This window comes from Falco peregrinus, chromosome 5 (assembly GCF_023634155.1).
Source record: "Falco peregrinus isolate bFalPer1 chromosome 5, bFalPer1.pri, whole genome shotgun sequence".
NCBI classification, from domain to species: domain Eukaryota; kingdom Metazoa; phylum Chordata; class Aves; order Falconiformes; family Falconidae; genus Falco; species Falco peregrinus.
Window position 1 is genome coordinate 30,895,020 of NC_073725.1, and position 21,340 is coordinate 30,916,359.

Consider the following 21,340-nt stretch of genomic DNA (forward strand, 5'->3'; position numbering starts at 1 on the left):
GCAAGCTCATTTCCACTCAATATTAAGTGTCAGAGCTTTCAGTATTTGTAAACTAGCTGGAGACAGCAGAGCTTTTTATCTAGTACTGTCTGCCACATACTTCATGCACGTTAGAAAGCCAACATCAGACATCTCACACAAAAAAACGTTCCAATGCATATATCACAGAAACTACATAAATGAAGCTGAAAATAATGAATTTCTTCCTCAGAGTTGTCATATTTCACACTATGTTTGTGTTTGCTTGGTTTTTCTTTTGGCTGTGTGTGGTTTTTTAATTTATTCTTTTTCCATAGAAGATAAATGGCAATTTTCTTTTAAATGGGCAAAAAAAAAAGAACAGAGCCCTCACTCTGTCAGTCTGGTGTTCAAAGTTCCTATCTGGATAGTATCAAACCAAGCCATCTCCTGATGGAGCACTGCAAAAAAGAACTTCTTCCGGATCCTTGCTGTCTGTCTTGTAGCAGCAATCAAAAATGTCCATACTTGGATGGTGCTCAGTATCAACACAGCACAGCCAATTCCCACATAGTAGTAAGCAAACCTGTGATAAGGTAACAAAAGGCCATATGACTCCACTGTATCTTATGAGTTAGGCACACAAAGCAACAATTAGTCTTCATTTACCCCACCAAAGTAAATACTGAAGCTTCTGATACATTATTGGGAACCCTTTTTGAGAAATCAAACATTTGGCATCTGCTCAAAGGGATAACACAGTAAAAGACAATCCCCCAATACTCCTTTGACAGAATAACTACAAAGACTCTTACTTTGTCACTTCACCTTCTATATCTATGCCTGGAATCAATGAACAGCTGGAACTATTTACTGAAGTATCTGTGTAGGGGGAAAAAAATAGTAATGTTTGTCAATGCATTACATGTAGAAAATAACTCCTGGCAATCTAGGGTCATCAGTTTGGGAATCTTTTTTTTATTATTATTTTGCAAGTAGAGTTTTGCAAAACAAAAAAATCATTTGGAAAACACACATTTATTTTTAAGGGGCTTCCAGTAATTAGTGCCTGATAACTGACAATACAGAAGGCAGTCATGCTCCTTACTATCTTACCGATGTTGAAGTTCATTCATAAAGAGCACATCCAATGCAATTTTTTTTCCTGGCCTAGCCATTAGAGATGGATTAAAATGACTGGGTCGTTTGCAGCAGGATGAATTTTGCTCATTACATGCTTGTTTAGATGTGCACCAGTGCATAGTCTGGGGAGGGAAAAAATCTTAGCCCCTGTAGCAAAACATAACTGGTAAATACAGAAGTCTAGTTTTAACTTTTTACCTTCTGACATATTTGATTTCACACCACTCAGCACAAAGCTGTTTGTCATCTCTCCAAAGACAATGATCATAAGCGGCAATCCAGTACCATTTGCAGCAGCTGCGATCAAACCAACTACCATCAGAAGGACATCCACCCAGTCAGCATAGCAAAACTACATAAGCATTAAAAACAGAGAGTGAAGTTATGCCTGAGAGTGTGTGTATTTGTTACAGTACAGAAGACTTACAGAACATGCTTTGTTTCTGCCTATATAATCTAAGTAGCAACAACACACCAACTGAAGGTAAATTCAGAACATCAGAATTTTGTAGTTCGTCCCCTTACATCTTTAAATCAGTACTTAGTAAGGCTGCTAATTGAATATTGGCAGGACACACGGTTTTTCCCCAACTCAGCAGGAAAGTAAACCCCAAAGCATATGACCTACATGTGTCTAAGTGATGATCTTCTCTGTATAATATATTGCATTTTGTGTTCCAGTAAAGTTACATATTTACTAAGATAATGCCTTTGAAATGTAAACAAGAATGAGTTATTGACCAGCACCTGGGTTATATCTGCTAGCAGAAAAATGTTTGCAGCAGAGATTGTATCTTAAGGCTTGTCTACCCTTGAACATTTGTTTGGTTTAAAGAAGGATGTGAATTTAAACTGCCTTAGCTATTCCTGGATGTGGTTAATCTGAAATCAGAACATTTTATTCCTCACTGTCCTAACCCTCTTCCAAAGTGTAAATGGACATGGAATAAACCAAAGAACAAAACTTATCTTGTTCCAGAATAAACAAGTCCACGTGTAAGTTATTTGGAAATAGCTGTTGTGCGGAAAACTGACACAAAACCATATCACTGGTTCTCTCAAAGACTAGATCCCTCAGATGTCAAACACAGGAAAAAATCCTTTATAAATAGAGACAAGGCAAGGGACTATGCAGCATATATGTGCTAGATCAGCCTTAGCAGGGGTGAGCTTCATCCTCCAACAGCACTAAGGTAAACTGCTATCAGTGCTACCAATACACCAAGGGAAGAATCTGACCTAACCGATTCTAAAGAGGTCTAGCATCAATAGGCGTCAGGCTTCTTCTCTAGTTTTTAATTGCCTATTAATTATAATTCATAAACAACTCACAATGGCAAATAAAGAAAATACAAAGCAGATCATCAAACTGGACACTAACCAGTTCACAAATGCCAACCACACGTTTCTCTGTCTTCTCATTTTCCTTCCTAGGGGAAAATACACAAGACTAGTTAAAATGATTTTTTTCTAGCAAAGCCATGTTAAACTCCCCCCCTTCCATACACTCAGGACATGAGCGGGCAATGTGTTAAGTTCAAAGAAGAGAATACCTACTTTCTTCTTTTGGGCTTTAACTGGTCACTTTGTTCAAGATTTTCATCATGTTGGAAAGAAGGGTTGTCATATCCCCTGCTTGCAGATTCTGTGAAATAAAAAGCAGACTTTTTCTTTTTAACGTAATAACTCATCTTTTGAACCAGTTTCTTGCAACTATTCCTGCTGATTCTTTAGCATTTAAATCCTAATGAACAGTTTTCCCTCATGTTCTTAGTGAATCTTTCTTGAGACTTCCTTTCTTTTCAGTTTATCTCCCTTACTCCAGAAAAAAGCTTCCAGCTCCATTTCTCAGATGGAAACAAGCTTCATTTTTTACAATTAAAATATATTTATACAGAAAGGCTATCAAAGGCTAAAAGCAAGAATTAACTGCAAAAACCTACACAACTTAATGCAAATAAGAGGAAACCGAAACAAGCAGAATTGCTTATAGTGAAGGTTATAGTTGCTCTAGGTAACATGGAATAGATGTGAGTTAAGGGAAGAATCATGCCTTTGCCTGTAATAACCATCTTAATTATTTCTTCGTATTGCAGTTGCCACATGTCCCACTTCCTTTGTGCAAGAGGCTTTAGAAAGCTACACAAAAGAAGAATCCTACTCCAGAAAGCTTATGATTCTAAATGCAGAAAATGAGATGTAATACACGGGTAAAGAAACTGAGGAGCAACCACAGTAGGGAGCCTGCTGTGAATTGCACGGGGAGAGCAGAGGCTCCACACACCAGCCACCCCCAGTTTACCTTTACTTTAACTGCTGACTTGCTACGAGTAGAATTTTCCACATACTGTTTTTAACATCAGTCTATAAACAGTGGTTCAGACAACCATTTGAAGGCAATGATGTGCTTCCACCTTACTGAGCTGATCTTAGGAGCATTTCCATGCCTAGGCTAGGACTCACCTAAATAGTTTTACCCATGTAAATGAATTTTATTGAACTTGGTGGAATGATTCATGCATAAACATTTTCTAGGTGGTGGCTTTATTTCACTAGAAATGTATTGTCTTCAGTAAAACCATATGGCAATCAGTAAAGACTTAAAATGTACCTTTAGATTTGGAGCCTTGGAATATATCCCTCAAACACACACAGCTTTCAGACCTGTGGCTTACCAGTGTCAAGGATATCCGCCATTGTTCTTTGTCGTATGCTTATGAGATAAAGTCACATTAATCAAAACCTGCATTAAAAGAGCAATAGATGTTTAGAACTAGTAGATATGTAAAGAGTTTGCATTAAAATATTTGTGGGTTTTTCCATAACGCATTACATTTTGCTCTCAGCATTGTCTTACTTAAATATAATGACTAAAGAAATGTATGTAACAGTGCGATAAGTAACTACTTTATTAAGAACAGTGCAGACTATTCCAATGGAACCTAGGTCAGGAGCCAGTTTTAGTAGTCTTCTATGCTAAATCCCTAGATCATTTATACAGAAATTATTGTGGAGGATCTATTACAGAACAGAGGCTTTCCCTCATTATCTTATGGTTGATTAAAACTTGTCGAGCAGTCATAACATGAGCGTGATTGTAGCCATAAAGACTACAGACACATGCCATATGTTACACCATACACCAGCAGAGCAAGATTTAGAGGCGGTAAATGGCTGATGCTCCAAGTTTCCCTGGGCTTTTCTTGATGTATCACATATATAGATTAAAAGAAAAAAAAAAGAAAAAAAAAAGGCAAACCCCACACACATTAATTTGATGAAGGCTAAAATAATATCAATAACAAAATGAATAATCAAACTGACATTTAAAAAAAAAAGTTTCTTTAACCATCCTTTTTGGCAGATTCCCGGCGGTGTTTCCCCCCACGTTATCTCGGCTTACCCGCACAGCCCGCTCGGTGCCCGCGCCCCTCACGCCGCCCCGGCGGGGCGCAGCGCCCACGCCCCCGCCCTCCGCCCGGCCGCGCCTTTATAGCGTTGGGCGCCGCCCGCCCGCCCGCCCTCGGCTCGGGTTTCAGGTGCGGGCCGGGGCCGGGCGGGCGGCGCCGGGGCAGCGGGGCCCCCCGAGAGGCTCCCCCGGTATGGCGGGCGTCTGCCCTCGGCAGCCCCCCCGGCGAGGGCCCGCAGGCCGCCGGCCCCGCCAGCCGCCCAGAGATCAGGGAGCGCTTTCCAGGCCGGGTCTCGCCCTGGCTGGCGCAGGGGGGATTTAGTCTGGCACACCGCCGCCAAGCCGCGGTGAGCGGGCAGCTGGAGAAGAGCCACTTGTCACAGTCAGGCCTGTGAAAGCTGTCTGCAAGGCCGTACCGAACCTGGGCATGGCTTGAGTGCATTCAGCAAGTTCTAGCTAAGAGCAAAGATATACTGATGAATTTGAACTAAGAATTGTTATTAAAAATAAGTGTTTTCATTTCCCACTCCCAAATGACATGAAGAGCAAAACTAGCTGAACGCACTGTTTTTAAGAGAAGCAAAGCACTGCATTTTGCTTATTTATTCCCCATCTTTTCCCAGCAATTTGTGTGGGGCTTTGTTTTGGCACAAGTAAGGCTCTTTCTTGTTTCAGATTAGCTCAGGAGTGTTGGGTTGTTTTTTTTTTCCCTGCCCCCCCGGGAAGAAATCAGGTAAACAGATTTACCTCACAGCCCAGCAGGAACCCTTCCCCAGTCCCACCCTCACGGGCTGGAATCTGTACTGCCTGCTTCCACTAACGCCTTTAGTGTTTATGGAAACTAACGTTATTTTCCCAGCCACTCAAATGCCATTATCCTAAAGCCAAGCCCCAGATAATTAAACTAGTTACTAGCTGAAGTTATTCTCAAGTAACAAGTAACTCTGCCTAATTCAGGCTTCCCTCTTCTGCATTCCCCATGGGATTTGGGTTACATTTTACATGTTGGTCAGCATAAAAGGCATTATTAGGCATCATCACCTCCTGCACATTGGGACCCTATACATTCAGTTAGATTCAAACTCCTACATGTTAGAGCTATTATTACTTTATCTCATAAGCACTACCTAGAGTTTATATTACCAACTCAACATTAAGCCTGCATAACATACATCTACAGCTGTGCTATGTTCCAGAGAATTATCAAAAGCTTTGGCTTCTGCTGCTATGAAAAAATCTGAGTTTACAGATTTTCAGGAGAGAAAACAGTAAGCTGAAGTACTTTGCTGTCCCAGCCCAAAGGTTCACAGCTGTGCACAGTATTTTCTTCACCAAAGGCAACAGGTTTTTTCTTATTCATCTCAATGGGAGTGAGACCAACTCCTCACCGCGCCTCAGTTTTTGTTAGAACAGGTGATTAACTTATTTTCAGAAGAAACTATAATCACACTTAAATTATTAAGCATAGGAGCACCCCACCTAGAAAGCAAATGACTGGATTTGGTGCTAGTGTGGAGCTGACAGAGCACATAAGTAGTTAAGTAGAAGAATGGGGGTACTATGAACCCAAACAACTCTCTCTGACCAGTTTTCAGGGCTGCTAAGCACCCACACACCTTACTTGGGATCACTGGCAGCTAGGGAGTGTTTGGTACCTCTGAAACACACACACACTTTCACTTTTCAAAGCTTCATTATCAGTTATTCACACACAGTAGCAATAAAGTGTCAATTAAAATCCAAATCCATTGTCCTACACAATGCATGCCTGGTAAGAGAAAGCCTCAGCATCCCCCTGCATAGAAAAGTCAGTCCAAAAAGGGTATGCAAGATGAGCAGTGCCAGCAACTGATAGTGCAAGAAAGAGAAGCATGGGGTGTTGAGAAGAAAGCAGCTTCCTCCCGCCCGCCTCCCACTGTTTCTTCCTTTGAGAGTGATGTTATACTCTATGCAGGTTAATGATCATCTCCAAAGTGAGGATGATAAACAAACCAAACCATGAACAAGCAGATTAAAAAAAAAAAAAAAAAGAAAATGAACAAAAAAAGGAGCAAGAAAAAACAAGAAAAAAATCTCCTGGAAAAAGATTCCTGATCTAACTTACTGAGAAACATCAACTCATAATCTAATTACAGTTAACTACTCTGTACTTCAATAAAAAATAAGTTAGCACAGTCTAACATTTTGCAGAAGCAAATGTTCAGGACTAAACCACATGTGTCAAGTAGATAAGACTCCCATCAATAAAAGAAAGCAACAAAGCAAGACACGAAATGATAGCTCACAGTAATGCCCTTATAGTTCTGGGGGTGAGGGTGACATTAAGGTAAAATATTATAACATGATTTTGAGAAGAAATGCTATTTGTTCTTTTATCCAAAAATATGTGTGGAGCTTTAGAAAACATTCACTGCATCTGAAAAGTGTTTTATTCCAAACAGACAATATACACCCGTGCCTCCACATGTCTTGTTCATCTATCCAAAAACAGTCAGTGAGAGGAAAAGCAAAATTAAATACAGTCAAATATTATTAATTAACACCAGTCATAACTGACTGAACTAGAAGAGATATTTACTTTAAAGAACTATTAACTATAAGACCAACATTACTACAAACAAACAGAAAACCCACCAAAAAAACACCCCAGAACACAACTTAGAAATAAGAATTCATTTGTCTAGCAAAGCATTAACACTAAAAAGAATACAATGTATGGTATGCAAAAGTAGTAGACACCCCATTTTACTGGAACATTCCTTCAAAATAACAGTCAAATACAAAGAAAGCATGTTATATCTTACAAGCGTTGTAGCTCATTACTGCTTTTGACTTCTACAACAGACCAGAAGAGCACCAGCAAAACACCCAGCCTGCACCTACAAGCAACACACACGGACTCAGGGCTATTATTTGACCAGTTACCTTAATCACAGGTGAACACCTACCTTTTCCATGTAGCTGGGTTGTAATTAACAGGATGGAGCTATAAAAGGTCTTCACTCACTGTCCTTTAGTGTTAGTTGCTTTGTGACTTTTGCATTTGTGTTGTGCCTCTGATTCAGCCAGGAAAGGCTTAAAAATAAATTTAAGAAGTTCTGGCTTTTGATTTTTTTGTCAGAAATCAGACCAAAATGGAACACTGATATTGCAGGCTTTGTGGGCTAGTCACCATTAATTGTAATCAACACCCGCATATCTATAGTAGCACAGGGACATATATGTATTGTACTCAATCTCAACAGTAATGTTATTAATAAACACTGGTAGTAGCTGTAGTCATGGCACTGTACTTGCAGCCTTACTCTGAGACAAGGTCATGTTTTCGTGGGCATAAAAGGAGTGGCTCATTATCACCCAACATTCTTCACTGAATTCCTTGAGTAATAGGTTATGAATGTTGACCATTTGGGTTACGAATATGGGAATTATGAATGCATCCTACATCGTTAACTTTTGTCAACATAAAAATTATTGGAAAGATTCTGCCTAAGGTTAATGAATGTCTGAGAGGCAGAGTTACCTCCACCGCTGCCTGACTGATCCAAGTAGGGCTATATAAACTGATAATATCCAATACCCACAGGGGATGAAAAGGAGTCTTTTGTGGAGCAGCTGTGGACTTCTGTGTCCTTCAGAGGTTATAGGTTTTTGCCCCTTCTCTGTCACAGCAGTTAATGCTAAACCTAGATGGGGTAGTACAAAACGGAAAGCCCATAGTTTCAGAATACCAGCTGGGGAAATGGGAGTGGGGTAAATTCTGTTGACTAAGGTAAGCTTAATTACACCATTGGCTAAGCTGGGGAAAGAAATCACATTTGCAAACCAGAAGTTAAGAAGTTTTCTAGTTTCTTTACAGGGAGCAGCTAACTAAAATGTTGTAATTCTCCAAACCAAAACCAAGTGACGTGTACTACTGTAGCATTGGCACCAGCAGAGCTGTCAGGGATTTGGTGCAGTGAATGGAGAAAATCTGGCTAGAGGTGCGTGTTGGAAGAATTAAAAATCAGGTAGTGTAAAGAAATATGTCACAACACTTCTTGAACTTTCTGAGAAAGACTGAGCTATGTTGTCCAAAAGTCCTAATTCTGTAACCGAGCAAAACAATTATTTGTGGTTTTCCAGAAACCAGAGAGAGGGAACATATCTGATTCTTTTAACTAAACGGAGTTACATCAAAGACAGCTATTTAATCATAATTGTTTCTAACCAGAACAACTTGCGAGAATTTACTGAGCCTGATGTGTGTTTTACAAGTTCTCCATAATACACGCTTTCTCAAAGGAAAAAAACCCAAGGCAATGCATTTTATTCCCTCCTATGAAGTTTGCATGTCTGTTTTAGGAAGGACTTAACTGCTAAGTGTGAAGAATTTGCACATTTCTTGAATGATCACTATAATTCTTCTTGCCTTTAAAATAAGGGTCAAGTCAATGTGGTTCATTGCTTTCCTATGAAAGAAATATTTTCTTTTTTCCTGTAAGTAATTAAGTGGTATAAGTAAAGGTCATAGGAAGCACTAAAGGCAGTCATTCTGCTGAACACTTTGTGTACCTTAAACAGGGAAACTTCCTACATTATCAAAATGGTGAGTTAAGTCAATAAAGAGAGAGTTCACAGGACTAAATGTCGAGTTATATACCTATTCCAGAAAGACAGGGAGGAAAGAAAGGTTAAGGGCAGAGGAGCTGCCTCATGTAAGCAAGTTACTTATTCTAGGGCTTTCCCTGCATCAGGAGAAAGACAAACTAGTGGGTTTTGGTCCATCAGACCAGGAGTATTAAGAAGATGATGTTAAGAAGATGATGTTTCATTAGTCTAGCTAAAGGAAAGGACTAGAGAGACCATTACATGCCTGGGCATCTGTTGGGCAACACAGGAAAGAGAGAAAAAATATCTCTTAAATTCTTGAAAAGTTCTGGGAACAAAATTTTCTTTCAAGAGGTGAGAGAAGTAACTGAAGATGGGTTTTTCTACAGTAGAATGCAATCAAGGAAGAACATTTGCATGAAAGTGATGACGAAATTATAATGATGATTCTTTAGAAAAAAAGAGAGGAATGACAACAGGATAAAGAAAATAAGTTTGAATAGAAATTTATTGTTATTCATGGAAAGGCACTCTAAAGGCAAAGGGGGTAAAACAAGTTGGCAATTGCTACAAACTTGTTATGGATTTGAAACACAAACAAGAGGTCATTCTTTCATGCAGAAGCACAAGATCCATGTGTAGGGATTGTCTGTCAATAAGTAGAGGTTGGGAATGATTTTGTAGGCCGATTTTCTGCAGAATAGCATCTAGGAGATATACTGGATGGAAAACTGAACAGAAGCCAAAAATGTCAAACCGCTGTGAAAAAAAAGAAAAATTCACAAAAGCGCAGAAGAGTCATATGTGAAACACATGGAGTAGTTTTTTCTCTGCATAGCACTGTTAAGTCCTTAGCTGGACTGCTATGTCTAATTTTTGATTATTTCAAGAAAGATATGGGTGATAGGAATTATGGAAGAAAGCAAAACTGAAGGGGTATAAAGGACATGGCCTCTGAGAAAAAACAGATGGAACTGGGTTTGGTGCAGTGGAAAACATGCGATTCATTTTAGAAAAAATATGAGAGACTCTTGCAAAAGCAATGTAATCTGGTGTCGTCCAGATCTGCTGTAGCACTGAATTACAGTAAGGAAGAAAAAAAAAAAAAAGATATTAGGAAAATGGCAATTAATTGTATGGATAGTTAAGCACTGGGCCAGATTACTGGTGGAGCTGTTGGTGTCTGTTGGAGCTGTTGGTTAATTTCTTTTCTTTTCTTTTTCTTTCTTTCTTTCTTTTTTTTTTTTTTTTTAAGGTCAAGTCAAGCAGTTGTCTACAAGGAAAACTTTGGTATAGTTGATTTTAACTTGAGGACTGGGAAAAGATGGAATTGTCTTCCAAGATCCTCACTGGCTTTATTTTCTCTGTTGTGCTGATAAACATGATGAAAGGCAAAATGGAATGAAGGTGATACATCTTGTATTTTGGTTAAAGACATGAGGTTAGATGTAAACCGAGTCTGTGGAACAGGTGGCTACAGTTTTGGTGAAGATTTCTGCTAGTGAGAGGTTGAAACCTGAACAAGTGGTAGAGTGACTTCACTGCCTAGTCCATATCCTGGGGTGGATCATTGACATGGAGTATATATTAACTTCCAGGTTGCTTCTTGGACTGAACCAATTAATTCATTTTTCAGATGAAAGTGGGTTTGGTTTTGAGAATAGTTCGTTCCCACGTTTGCTCCTAAGAACTAATTTCTATAGGACAGTTTTGATTCTTTATATCTTCTGCAGTCCTGGAACATGGTCCTTGTGCCCTCATTTCTGCACACTGTCACAATATATCCTGGAGCATGCAACACATAGCCTTCAATGTGGGCTATGAAAATATCTCTCTGTGTTTTTGCTTTCTGTGTAATGTCATTGTGACATTGTGACAGTTCAGCACTCATACACAGCACTATGGAGTGTTAAAAGACAAGGAGTAATCAGTATGTCTTAGGGGTTTGGGTGCACCACATGAGATGCAAAGGAAACTCAGACTAAGTAGTAGGCCATAGAAACCATAGAAAAGGCCAGGCTATTCCAGAGGGGCTATTTCTGAAACAAAGTGGATACAAGCTGTTGAAACCATGAAGGTCATAGACCTCTTCAGGAGTCAAATGTTTTTAGCAGTGTAGATTCAACTACTGATGTGGTTTGTTCACTGGTAGGGTTTCATAATGTTTTACTGACTTAACCCGGGAATGAAGTTGTGTGGGTAGAAATCTCATATTCTGTTTCTGAAGGGTCTTTTTTAGGACTCAGCCATCTCACACCAAAGAGTTAGATGATGATGAATCAACAGTTCACATATGAAAATGTGAAGAACATATCAGATATCTTTACTACAAGGGTAGCATCAGTCAAGACCCTTTCTTTGACAACATTTTGAATGTACTGCACAATGCTGGACAGGGTGTGGACAGCACAGAGAATTTCAGTTAATTTATTCTTTAGTCTCAGACTGTCAGAGGGAATTACCAAGTGACAATTACTTTCCTTTAACTGTTTGTATTTCTCAATGCAATGCCAATTCTTGAGGCAAGGACCTTTCTCTCTTTTGCTGTAGCCTCTCCCTCTCCAATAATCTAGCATTTTGTACATATATATAATTTAAATAACATGACTGACATCAAACAGGTGTTATTCATACAGGTAGCATGTGTTTACTACCAAATGATGTCCTGACTAAATGTTCATATGCTCCCAAAGGTCAGAAAATGCTGTCCTTCTCATCTGAAGGGATCAGTGTAAACATCCCTGCTCACCGATCATGCACTTTATGACTCCTATGAGCATATCACTGGGTGCTTCCCTTGCCAGGACAGACCATGGTTAAAATGGAGTTGGTGGTTTTGTTTTTGGTTTGGTTTGGTTTTTTGCAAATGTGTGCTAACAGTGACCTTCCGCTGATACTATTTAATCCAGGAAAAGGCAAGTTTGAAAAGCAGAGGCAAAAGATAAGTGTTTGAAGATACGTGTAAAGCATTTAACCCTAACTGAAATAAAACTCTTAAGAAGAGAAATAAAAATGGGCTTCCCATTTAAATAACATATATGGACAGCTCCCAACTGATGGAGAGGTTGGCTGTATCAGGACTGGGCTAGATCTGATGCCATGCAGTTCAAGGGCACAGTTTTTCCTAAATCACCTGCTTTCCCTACCAGCTCCACACCATGGTTGTTCTGTCTTCCAAGAGCTGCAGCACCTGCCTGTGCAGCTGGAATCAGCACTTCCCCCAGTCCAAAACCACTTTTTTTTTCTTTGTTTAGATGTTCACAATCTTTTTTCCATGCCTTGAACACTGAAAATCCTAGGTATCCCCTAACATTACACTTCATAGTCACCTCCAAGTTATATGGTCCCTGAGGGCCCAAATAGGAAAAGGCATCCTAGGATTAATGAGGAATTATCTTGGAATAGAGGAGATGGGGCAAATTTCTGAAGGCAGCTGCCTTATAGTACTTGTGCGCAGACTACAACTGATCACCAGAATAAATTACCCTAATTATAAACCTGGCTTAAATCTCTTGTGTTAGAGAAGATGTTAGTTCGGCTCATAAAGTTGTATTCTGTGGTCACAGTATTGTTTTCCTTTGGGGTAGCTAGTTTTTTTTCCATGGCAGCTCATTCACATGTACTGAGTCGTAATCTCTTCTGAGGAAAAATACTTTGGCACTTCAGACAAAAGCAGTAGGATTTCTGCCTGTGGGTGATTCCTGCATTTCAGACTGCCATGTCCATGGTGGCTACTCCTGGTGCTGGCTACCATGGCACTGTGATCTGGTTCAGAGGGAACAAGACTGACAGAGTGCTGAGGGGAGGAACAAAGTATTACACCTCTCTGTCACACAGATAGCTTGTGATGAGAGGCTGAGCAAGGACTCTGTGTCCCAAAGCTGGCTTAGTCAAACTCCAGTGCTTAAAAGGCAGATGCTGGCATCTTCTAAATATCCTCCCTTTTGGGGTACTGTGTGGTAGACTCTCAGTTATCACTTAAATTCTCCCTTTTCTACTTCCTCCTTCCACCTAAGAAGTAACAGTATTCACTGACCTTAGTTATCTTCATACTCTGCAGGCTGGGATCTAATACTATCTCCTTTTCCCATACATTTCTGATCCAGTTCTTCAGCTGACAGGCGGTTTTTGACATGTTTTTTCCAGTGTAATCTTTAACAATTTATGCTCACAAGAGTGAAGGAAGCCCTTCACATGGACTGAGGAGTGCTCAGGCAACCAAGGGGGCTAGTTACATACAAATCTTGGGTTTTGTCCTGTTGACATAACCTGTAGATCAGGACTGTCTGTACTGCTTTCATGCAGTGCTGAACTTTTAGTTCTAACTGTGTTTGCAATATTAAACTAGTTATGTAAGTTTACATTTCTGTATGCATCACTGCACAGTCATGCTTAGACTTTCACTAAACTTTCCTTGTACTAGTTTCTAAACAGATTACAAGTGCTCTAATGAACTTCTGGTTGGACCTAAATTAACATGGGCATCAAAAAGGTCTGATGAAGGATATTTCCTTTTAAGGAGGAGTTGGTGCTTCCAAGGTATGCACAAGAACACACCTGAACAGCTCTTAAAGATTCAGGAAATGATTAGGCTTTTCTAGTTAACAACAGCCTGCCAAAAAAGATTAGACTATCAGAGACTAGCTTTTGAAATATATTAATCTTCCTTTACGTGCCTTTGTATATAATAAGGGTAGGAACACTGAAAGTAATTGTAACTACTGCCATGTATTTGCTAATTATTCTTTTCAAAAGTATGGCAAATTATCTCTGCTGTACTACCAAAATTTGTTTGAAGCTCCTGAATGGTCTCGGAATTGTCTAATGAGGGACTTAGTATAGGAATAAATTCAGGTAGCACATCAGTTAATTAACTGGCCCCTAAAATAACTTCTGTTCAGAGAAGAAATACTTCATTTTATGGCATCTTTAGTTGCATAGCAGAATGATAGTAAAGTAGATATTCTAAAAAGTAAGTATTTGAAATCAGTTTCACCAAAAGTAAACTCAAAGAAGAGATAAAATTTAAAAATATTTGTTACTCACATGTTACTTTGATTTATTAACAGATGCAAATTTATTTAGGTCAATGAAAAAAAAAATTTCCCTCCTGTTCCTTCTTATAACAGTCTGTGTCATTCACTAGGACTCAGTTTACTATTCTGATGAACTGATACTTATGGAAATAATTAGACAATCCCAGCTGCACTACCCATTACTAAATATCCTTGAGGTCAATATGTGCTGTGTATTTCCCTTTTTGATGTCATTCAAAAAAGCTTTTAATGAATTACAAGTGGATGTGTACCATATGTCCAAGACAGCAATCGGGAGGAGCTTTCAGACAGTATCACTGTGTATGCATTGAGGCTTTTTGTTGTTTTTTTTTTTTACTGTTTATGTTGGATGCTATCCTATAACCATTAAGAGGACACAATTTATATATTTGTCATTTACTTTTACAATTACAAGCCAATTGTGTTGTGATGCTGTGGTATGCAACATCCTACAACATTCCTGTACCTATAAACCTGGTAGGCTCAGGACCCAGTTATTTCTCCTGAGATCTTGGTGATTTATTTATTTTTTAATCAAGAAAGCTATTATTGTCTCTTTCTAAGTCCCAGACCCCAGCATGAGCTTATGATAGCTTTAACCAGAGTCCAACAGGGAACAATCCCTTCCTTGCCAAAAGCACATAGAAGTCCAGTCATGGAACAGAACAAAGCCAAGATTTACTGAAGTGCTAAAAATGATCAAGAGGGAGGGTGAGAAGCCCTTCTCCACCAGCAGTTCAGAACACTGTGAGACACACAACATCTAAAATCCTGCTGTCCTGGATGTGGGTCGTGGGTCTCCCAGAGGAAAAGGGTGCCCTGGTGCCAAGACACAATCCTTGCTGCAGCAGGAGAGAGGAGACACAGCTGTGCTGGTGGGAAGTCCAATAACTGGCACAGCACTTTGAGTCCTGGTTTTGGGCCAATTAACATGGAGTTATGTGCACAACATGAAGTGGTTTTACAGGTGAGATTAGACATCTGGTGATTAGAAAATTCTCCTTGCTAATGAGGGAGGATTAAAATTCTCTTTGGAAAATTACAGGTCTGCACTTGGCTCTCCTCTACAGCCTACACTGGGAATGGGATTCAGCTGACAAACTCAGACATCTACATTTATGCAACTACATGTTGATGCTTGCACATGTATGTCCAAATTCCCACTGTAGTCAACAGGAGTCTAGTCAGTAATGTAGATATCTCCTTTAAGGTGAGCTGACCATTCTCTGCACTGGATATCTCACTTGCTCTATAGACTAGATCTTCACTGACAGTAATGGGAGCTGGACACCTTCTTTACAAGCAGACAGACATCTAAAATGACATGCCTGAATGTGGGAACTGTATCCCACCTTGAATGTAAGGGGTACATCATGGCAGTTTTGCAAATGTCTACCCCATTTTTTTCCCAGGTGAAGACCTGTAAAGAAGATGGTTCAATAAGCATGCTATTTGTTTAAATAAATGAAATCCAGAATCCATTTAGATCTAGCATCCTCTTGAAATGTTGCACTGGAGGAATCACAGTAGTCTTAGCTGACATTCTCTCAGAGCCCAAAAAATGAGGTTGACTTTCGGATAACTGTGCTTCTTGCTGTCTGAGACTCAGTACGTAAGGCTCACTCTTTCAAAAAAGAACATCTGACATTGTTAAACCTTGCATAATTGAAAGCTGTGCTTGTGGTTGTTTTCTTCTGATGATTTTCATTTCACATGCCAACATGTGTTTTGAAAACATTATGAGTTTAAAGTAACCAACAACACTGAAGAAGTGTGGTGACTTTGGTAAACATTAGGGACTTGTGTTTAGTGATTTGGGTATTTACATGCCAAAAAGTCATGTGGCTTATTGTGTCAATGGTCACAGACACGAAAAGAGACTAGCTAAATCCACAGTTTTAAAACCATGTATAGTAATTTCTCCTGATTAGATGGTCTATTTTATATAAAGCCAGGAATGTTACTGTGTTGGATAAAATTTGTTACTGCTGTCTTCATTAAAATGTCTTCATTGATGAAGAAAGACTGCTGTATAATGGGCAAGACTTATCCATTAAGGTAGATTTAATAAAATAAAATAAAAGAGTATTTATCTACACCAATATTGCCACTGTAACTGTCAAGAAAGAGTTATTGAGTCGAGAGCCAAGGAGAGAGGTATATCTTGCTTTCCTTTGCTTTGTTTCTAAGTATCACAGTGATAGCTTAAAGCATGTTGTGACTTTAAAATTCCAAACAGGTGAATAGTAGTCTTTCTAATGTATTTCTGAAGTGTTTCTAAAACGATGTTGTCATGACAGCCTCAATATTTCTATGGCATTGAATAGAGTTCAGGTTATTTCTTCATGGTTGTCATGTTGTGAAGGTGACGCCTCTTCCCATGGATTTCGGTAGGGAGAGCACCTTGCACTAAATGCAGCATTCAAGGAAGTTTTCAAAATATGTTTAAAATTATTTTGTGGGCAAATTAATTTTTATGTAGCTACAAAAAGGCAGGGGCTTTTCATATACTGTTTTATCAAATTATATTCTCCAAATGGCTAATTATTTTTATACTCTTCAAAATACTACATTTCAAAAGCTTTCCTAAAAATATAGCAAAACAAACATTCAAAGTAGCTTCCTTAAGACAGTATTTGGGTACAGGTGAGAAATGAACTTGGAAAATAAGGAGTGTTATTTTATTACCACCAGCTGCTTTTATATGTATATCTGAATTAAACTAAGTAGAAGTTCCTTCAGCAGAAGCTAGAGGGTTCACAGGAGAGGCAAATCAGATGCTGTAGTGGTTGATTAAGCCTTGATTCAAGGAAGTGAATATGGGGGATCAAACTGATACTCATCACAAAACTTTCCTTATGTTACGTCCCTTATTCCTGTAATTACATCACTCCCCTGGGCTTATAATGGTAGGAACTTCGCCCTGATTTTTTTAGAAAACAATTGTTAGAATGAGATGGTCTAGAAAGTTATGATTTGTTTGCTTTTTTAGCTTTTCTACGCCTAACTTGCATGGTTCTGGGCAGATAATTTTCCTCTCCCATTTATTAAAAACAAACAAAAAAAAGGATTTCATTGAAGTAATTAAGTATTTATTTCTTTATTTATTACATGGAATTTATGAAATAAAGCTTTTGTGATCCACAGAAGTGCTGTGAGAATCCAAAGAAAGGGCAAAATGCTCAGATTCTGCAGACAGAAAAGTCAGATGTGTACCTGATGCTAAATGCCAGGTAGTAAATGAAAAAACCCAACCCAACCCAAAACAAAACAAAAAGCACCCCAAACCCCCTTTTCTTCTGAGAGGGTGAAATGTGTGGGTTAAAGTGGGTTAAATAATAATTAATAAATATTATTGTTAAAATAGTAATACAAATTTTTAATTGGGAATGGCAGTTGCCCACAAGAGATAATCCAGCACTTCTATGGCGTTAGCAGGCATGTTAAAGCCAAGGTCAAGTTTCCCACGGAGCAAAAGAAGTTATTAATATGAGTCATGCTCCTTTCAGATTTGCATGGTCTATGAAAGAAGCTGCTGACCTTTCTCAAGAAAGCACAGAACCATACCAGGCAGGTCAGGAAAACCTCTGCAAATCTGGAAGGCTACAGCAGGACATACCTTCAGTTTACAGTTCAGATAGTTTGTAAAGCATTGCCTATACTGTAGACTGTGGAAGAGCTACTATTGTGTTTTATGAAAAAGTTGCCTCCCATCCTTCATCTGCTTTCCTGTATGTGGAATAATTTCTTCAAAAGAGAGGAAAAAGATCTCAGTATCTGAAGCCAGCAGTGTTCCTTAGTTCAGTAGCCGCCCTGCCACGACAGTAAAGCAGTAAGGACACACTGGTGGAAACATTGTAAGAAAAAGCTGAACAAGTTTGTGAATTATCAATATGCAGGGACACGCGCGTGTAGGAACACGCTCAGCCTGGCTTTGCAGCAGCCAGCATTTGCAGTCTGGCCTCTAGCTGAAACGTGATAAAAAATGTGAAGGGCGATCTAATTAAAAAGCTTGAAACACTGTGCTGAGGTCACTCCTGTTTACCTTTCTCTACAAAAGGCATGCGCTCTGTTGCATGCTATATAGTAATAAACAACCCTATAGAAAGGCACAGTGGCAACCAAGATACCTCCTGCTCTAATTCCCAGAGCTATTCTTTCTCCCCTCTGTCTTCAACCTCAAAAAGCTCCTCTTTTCTGCCACCACCAGCCTCACCAGCCTTCTTGGGCAGCTACTGGCAGGGCTCAGCTGTGTTTGTCCCTTGTGCCTCTCAAAGGTCACCAAGGGCACGTGCCCTTGCTGCTACTCTGTGTGCCACCAGTGCAGAAAAGGCAGTCAGAGGCTCAATCTTGGCTCCGTAAGAACTGGCAGAAAAAAACAAAAAAATCACTGGGCATCAAAGGAAAATCCACGTATTTCCCTCCTCTCTCTGATCATGTTTAATATTCACCCATTGCCACCTCACAGTGGGAAAAATTTTGTTCTCAGAGCTGTTACTACTTTAATATCTTGAGTTTTGATAATGGCTGTCATCTGAGACTGAAGGTGTTTTGCAAGCATTACATTATTGACTGGGTTTCAACTTCCTAGTGAAGCAGCAAAACCTTTTATCTCCATTATTTTACACCAAAAACTGGGGAACAGTACGTGAGTAGAGGATCAGTTAAGTCAATCATAGTAAAGTAAACCTTGCCAAGACATGTTGAGTGCTGGCATTGAGCTCCAGCTACAAAACCAGGCATTAAAATCTGGAAAGTTGTTGTAAAAATATAATTTGAAGTAGCCAAGTGAAATTTTGGGATATGGTGTCCCTCTCACCGCAGAGCTGTTGAGGGTTATGGGCTGGTGTGGGATATGCAGATACATATGGTGACTGATTTGACCAATGTTTAGTCTGAACTTTGCTACTAAATCTCGTCTCCATTTAATATGACAATTATTAGAATTGAATTGAACTTAAAACTTTTGATGACAAATTACTAGCAAATAGACTGGAAATTCGTACAGTGGCAGGCAGATAACTAGATATAACCACTAACAGAGATAAAATGCCTCCGTCCACCAAAGGGGCCATAAAGAGACAGGGGGAGCACTGACTGATTTATTGGGGGAGTCAGAAAATGATAAAACAAAACCACAGTTCCTGTCTCTTCTTATCACTTAGAATTTGCAATTATTATGCAAGAGGCATGGTACCTACCCTCAGACCTTCATTCGCTTACTGTTATTCTCTGCCCTGTAGACTGATTTTGTACGCACTGAGCAGGAACTTCCCTTGAGCCAGAGAGAAAACTTTAAGTCAGATTTCTTAACTGCCTTATCTGTTTTACAAACCCCTTACAAAATGCACTATCACTGCTTATCAGGGGGTGGTTTATGTTTAATATTTTCAAGAGATAAAAGGTTATGAACCAGGAACCTACCCCTGACATTAATACAAGATGACGGAAACAGGGAGTGGGGTTAATTTCAGCTTACTTTTCGGTATAGAAAAGCTGCCTTTTTCCATTCACATCACAACATAATGAACCGTCATAGCAAGGCATTGCAATGAGTAGGACACATGCTTTTCTGATGTTAACTAATTAATCCAAACAAACATCGCTGGCAGAGGGGCTGGTCGAGCTGCACAGCTGCCTAGCTGTGCAGAAGATGAAAGAGTGGCCGTGGTGCACAAGGCCAGTATTTAGAAGCCAGTCATTGCTGGGTACAGCTCAGCTGATCTCGTTTTACCAGGTTGATGTGCACCAGCAGGCAGAACAGTCTTCACATTGCAATGGGTTTTGCTGCATTGTAAGTCAGCCCAGGGGAGGTATGCTTACAGCACTGTAAGCAGAACAGGGTCCATAACATCACAACAAGGTTATGGATGTAAAAGGATGTAAAAGGTGGCAAAAAGACGTAAAAAACTTAGAGGTATAGTCTGTCTATTGTCTCAGTTATTTCCTTTCTAAAAAGAAATTTTAGACACTTTTCTAAATTTTTCTCTGTCATAGGCTACAGCTTTAGCTGACACAGGCATGCTTTTGTCCAGGAACAAGCACAGGGAGGTGGCAAGATCAACATTTTGTTTTTTAAATTTTGGAAACTGGTATAATTTCCCCAAAAAACCCCCCAAAACTCCAGAGCTACCAGTGAAAAAATATTGTTTTCTTCTTACCAAAATGATAATGCTTTCAGGGAATTCATACATAATATTGGTAACTTGCCATTTCATACAAAAAAATTAATTTTCCATACAGTATGGAGTATTTCCAGTCTTAGTGGTAGTGTGTTAATGTTTGTTGAGTAGAAATGTCATGAAAATTATAAATTATTTCTAATAAAATGACCTACCATAGAACTTAACTTTTTGTCCTATAATTTAATATGTATAAGGATTTAGGATTATTGTTTACTTCTTCATAATCAAATCTTTTACATATTCCGATACGTCTATGCTTAAGAAATGGGAGTCTGAAATACACAGTAAAAATGACTTTTCTACCATTTCCTCCAGCACCTGGGAAAACTGTGCCCCGGAAAGTCAGACTTGTTTCATGTTTCCTTAGAAGGGATCCACAAAGCTTTCTTTCCCCTCTTTAAAGTAAAGTATCAGTTCCAAGTTGTCCTTCTGACCTATCTTCACTGAACCACATTCCAGCCAAATTTGACATCTGTTGTATAACACTTGAAACATTTTTCCTATCAGTGTGGCATTTCAGCTGGATTTTTTCAAAAGATGCTAACATTTTTTTAATTTCTTTCTTAAATTATCCTAGTGGCTAATTTCCTTGTTATTTCCAATGTCTACGTTGGCAGGACTTTACCTGTAAGAAGGTAAGATTGACTTTAGTGTCAAAATAACTTTAAAATGACAGGGTCTCTAGACAGGAGATTTCTGAAATGCATACCACTTCCTAAAAATCAAATAGCATCAGAGGAAAATTTATTATTTTTACCTCATAGACTTTAGATAATTTCAAAAATCTTCTGTGAGCCACTGAGATCTCCTTTATTCCATTTTATATATATTTCAATTATTCCATTTTTTATATTTTAGTTCAGAAATGCTTCTTCAGAGGCACGCAAGACCCAGTCCTTAAATATTTGCTCTTTGTAGAATGTGTAATGATGAAAGGCCTAAAGAAGAGGAAGACAACTGAAGGCTGTGACAAGGTTTGCACAGGTCTTGCAGCCAAA

At 39.1% G+C, this 21,340-nt stretch overlaps 1 protein-coding gene across 3 annotated transcripts in view; it reads right to left on the bottom strand.

The window, feature by feature from the left end:
• ABCB5 (ATP binding cassette subfamily B member 5) overlaps positions 1 to 21,340 on the bottom strand; it is a 68,148-nt gene that overhangs the window by 39,656 nt on the left and 7,152 nt on the right. Inside the window, exons 2-7 of one of the 3 annotated variants that reach the window (XM_013294507.3) lie at positions 3,777 to 3,844; positions 2,659 to 2,746; positions 2,483 to 2,531; positions 1,300 to 1,453; positions 774 to 840; positions 353 to 544 (exon numbers count right to left, since the gene is read on the bottom strand). In XM_013294507.3, coding sequence (XP_013149961.3) covers positions 353 to 544; positions 774 to 840; positions 1,300 to 1,453; positions 2,483 to 2,531; positions 2,659 to 2,746; positions 3,777 to 3,798 — 572 coding nt within the window. In that variant the 5' untranslated portion in view covers positions 3,799 to 3,844. Of the gene's footprint in view, positions 1 to 352; positions 545 to 773; positions 841 to 1,299; positions 1,454 to 2,482; positions 2,532 to 2,658; positions 2,747 to 3,776; positions 3,845 to 21,340 lie in introns of those variants that run through there. The other 2 variants (XM_055804088.1, XM_055804089.1) reach the window with 2 other exon arrangements.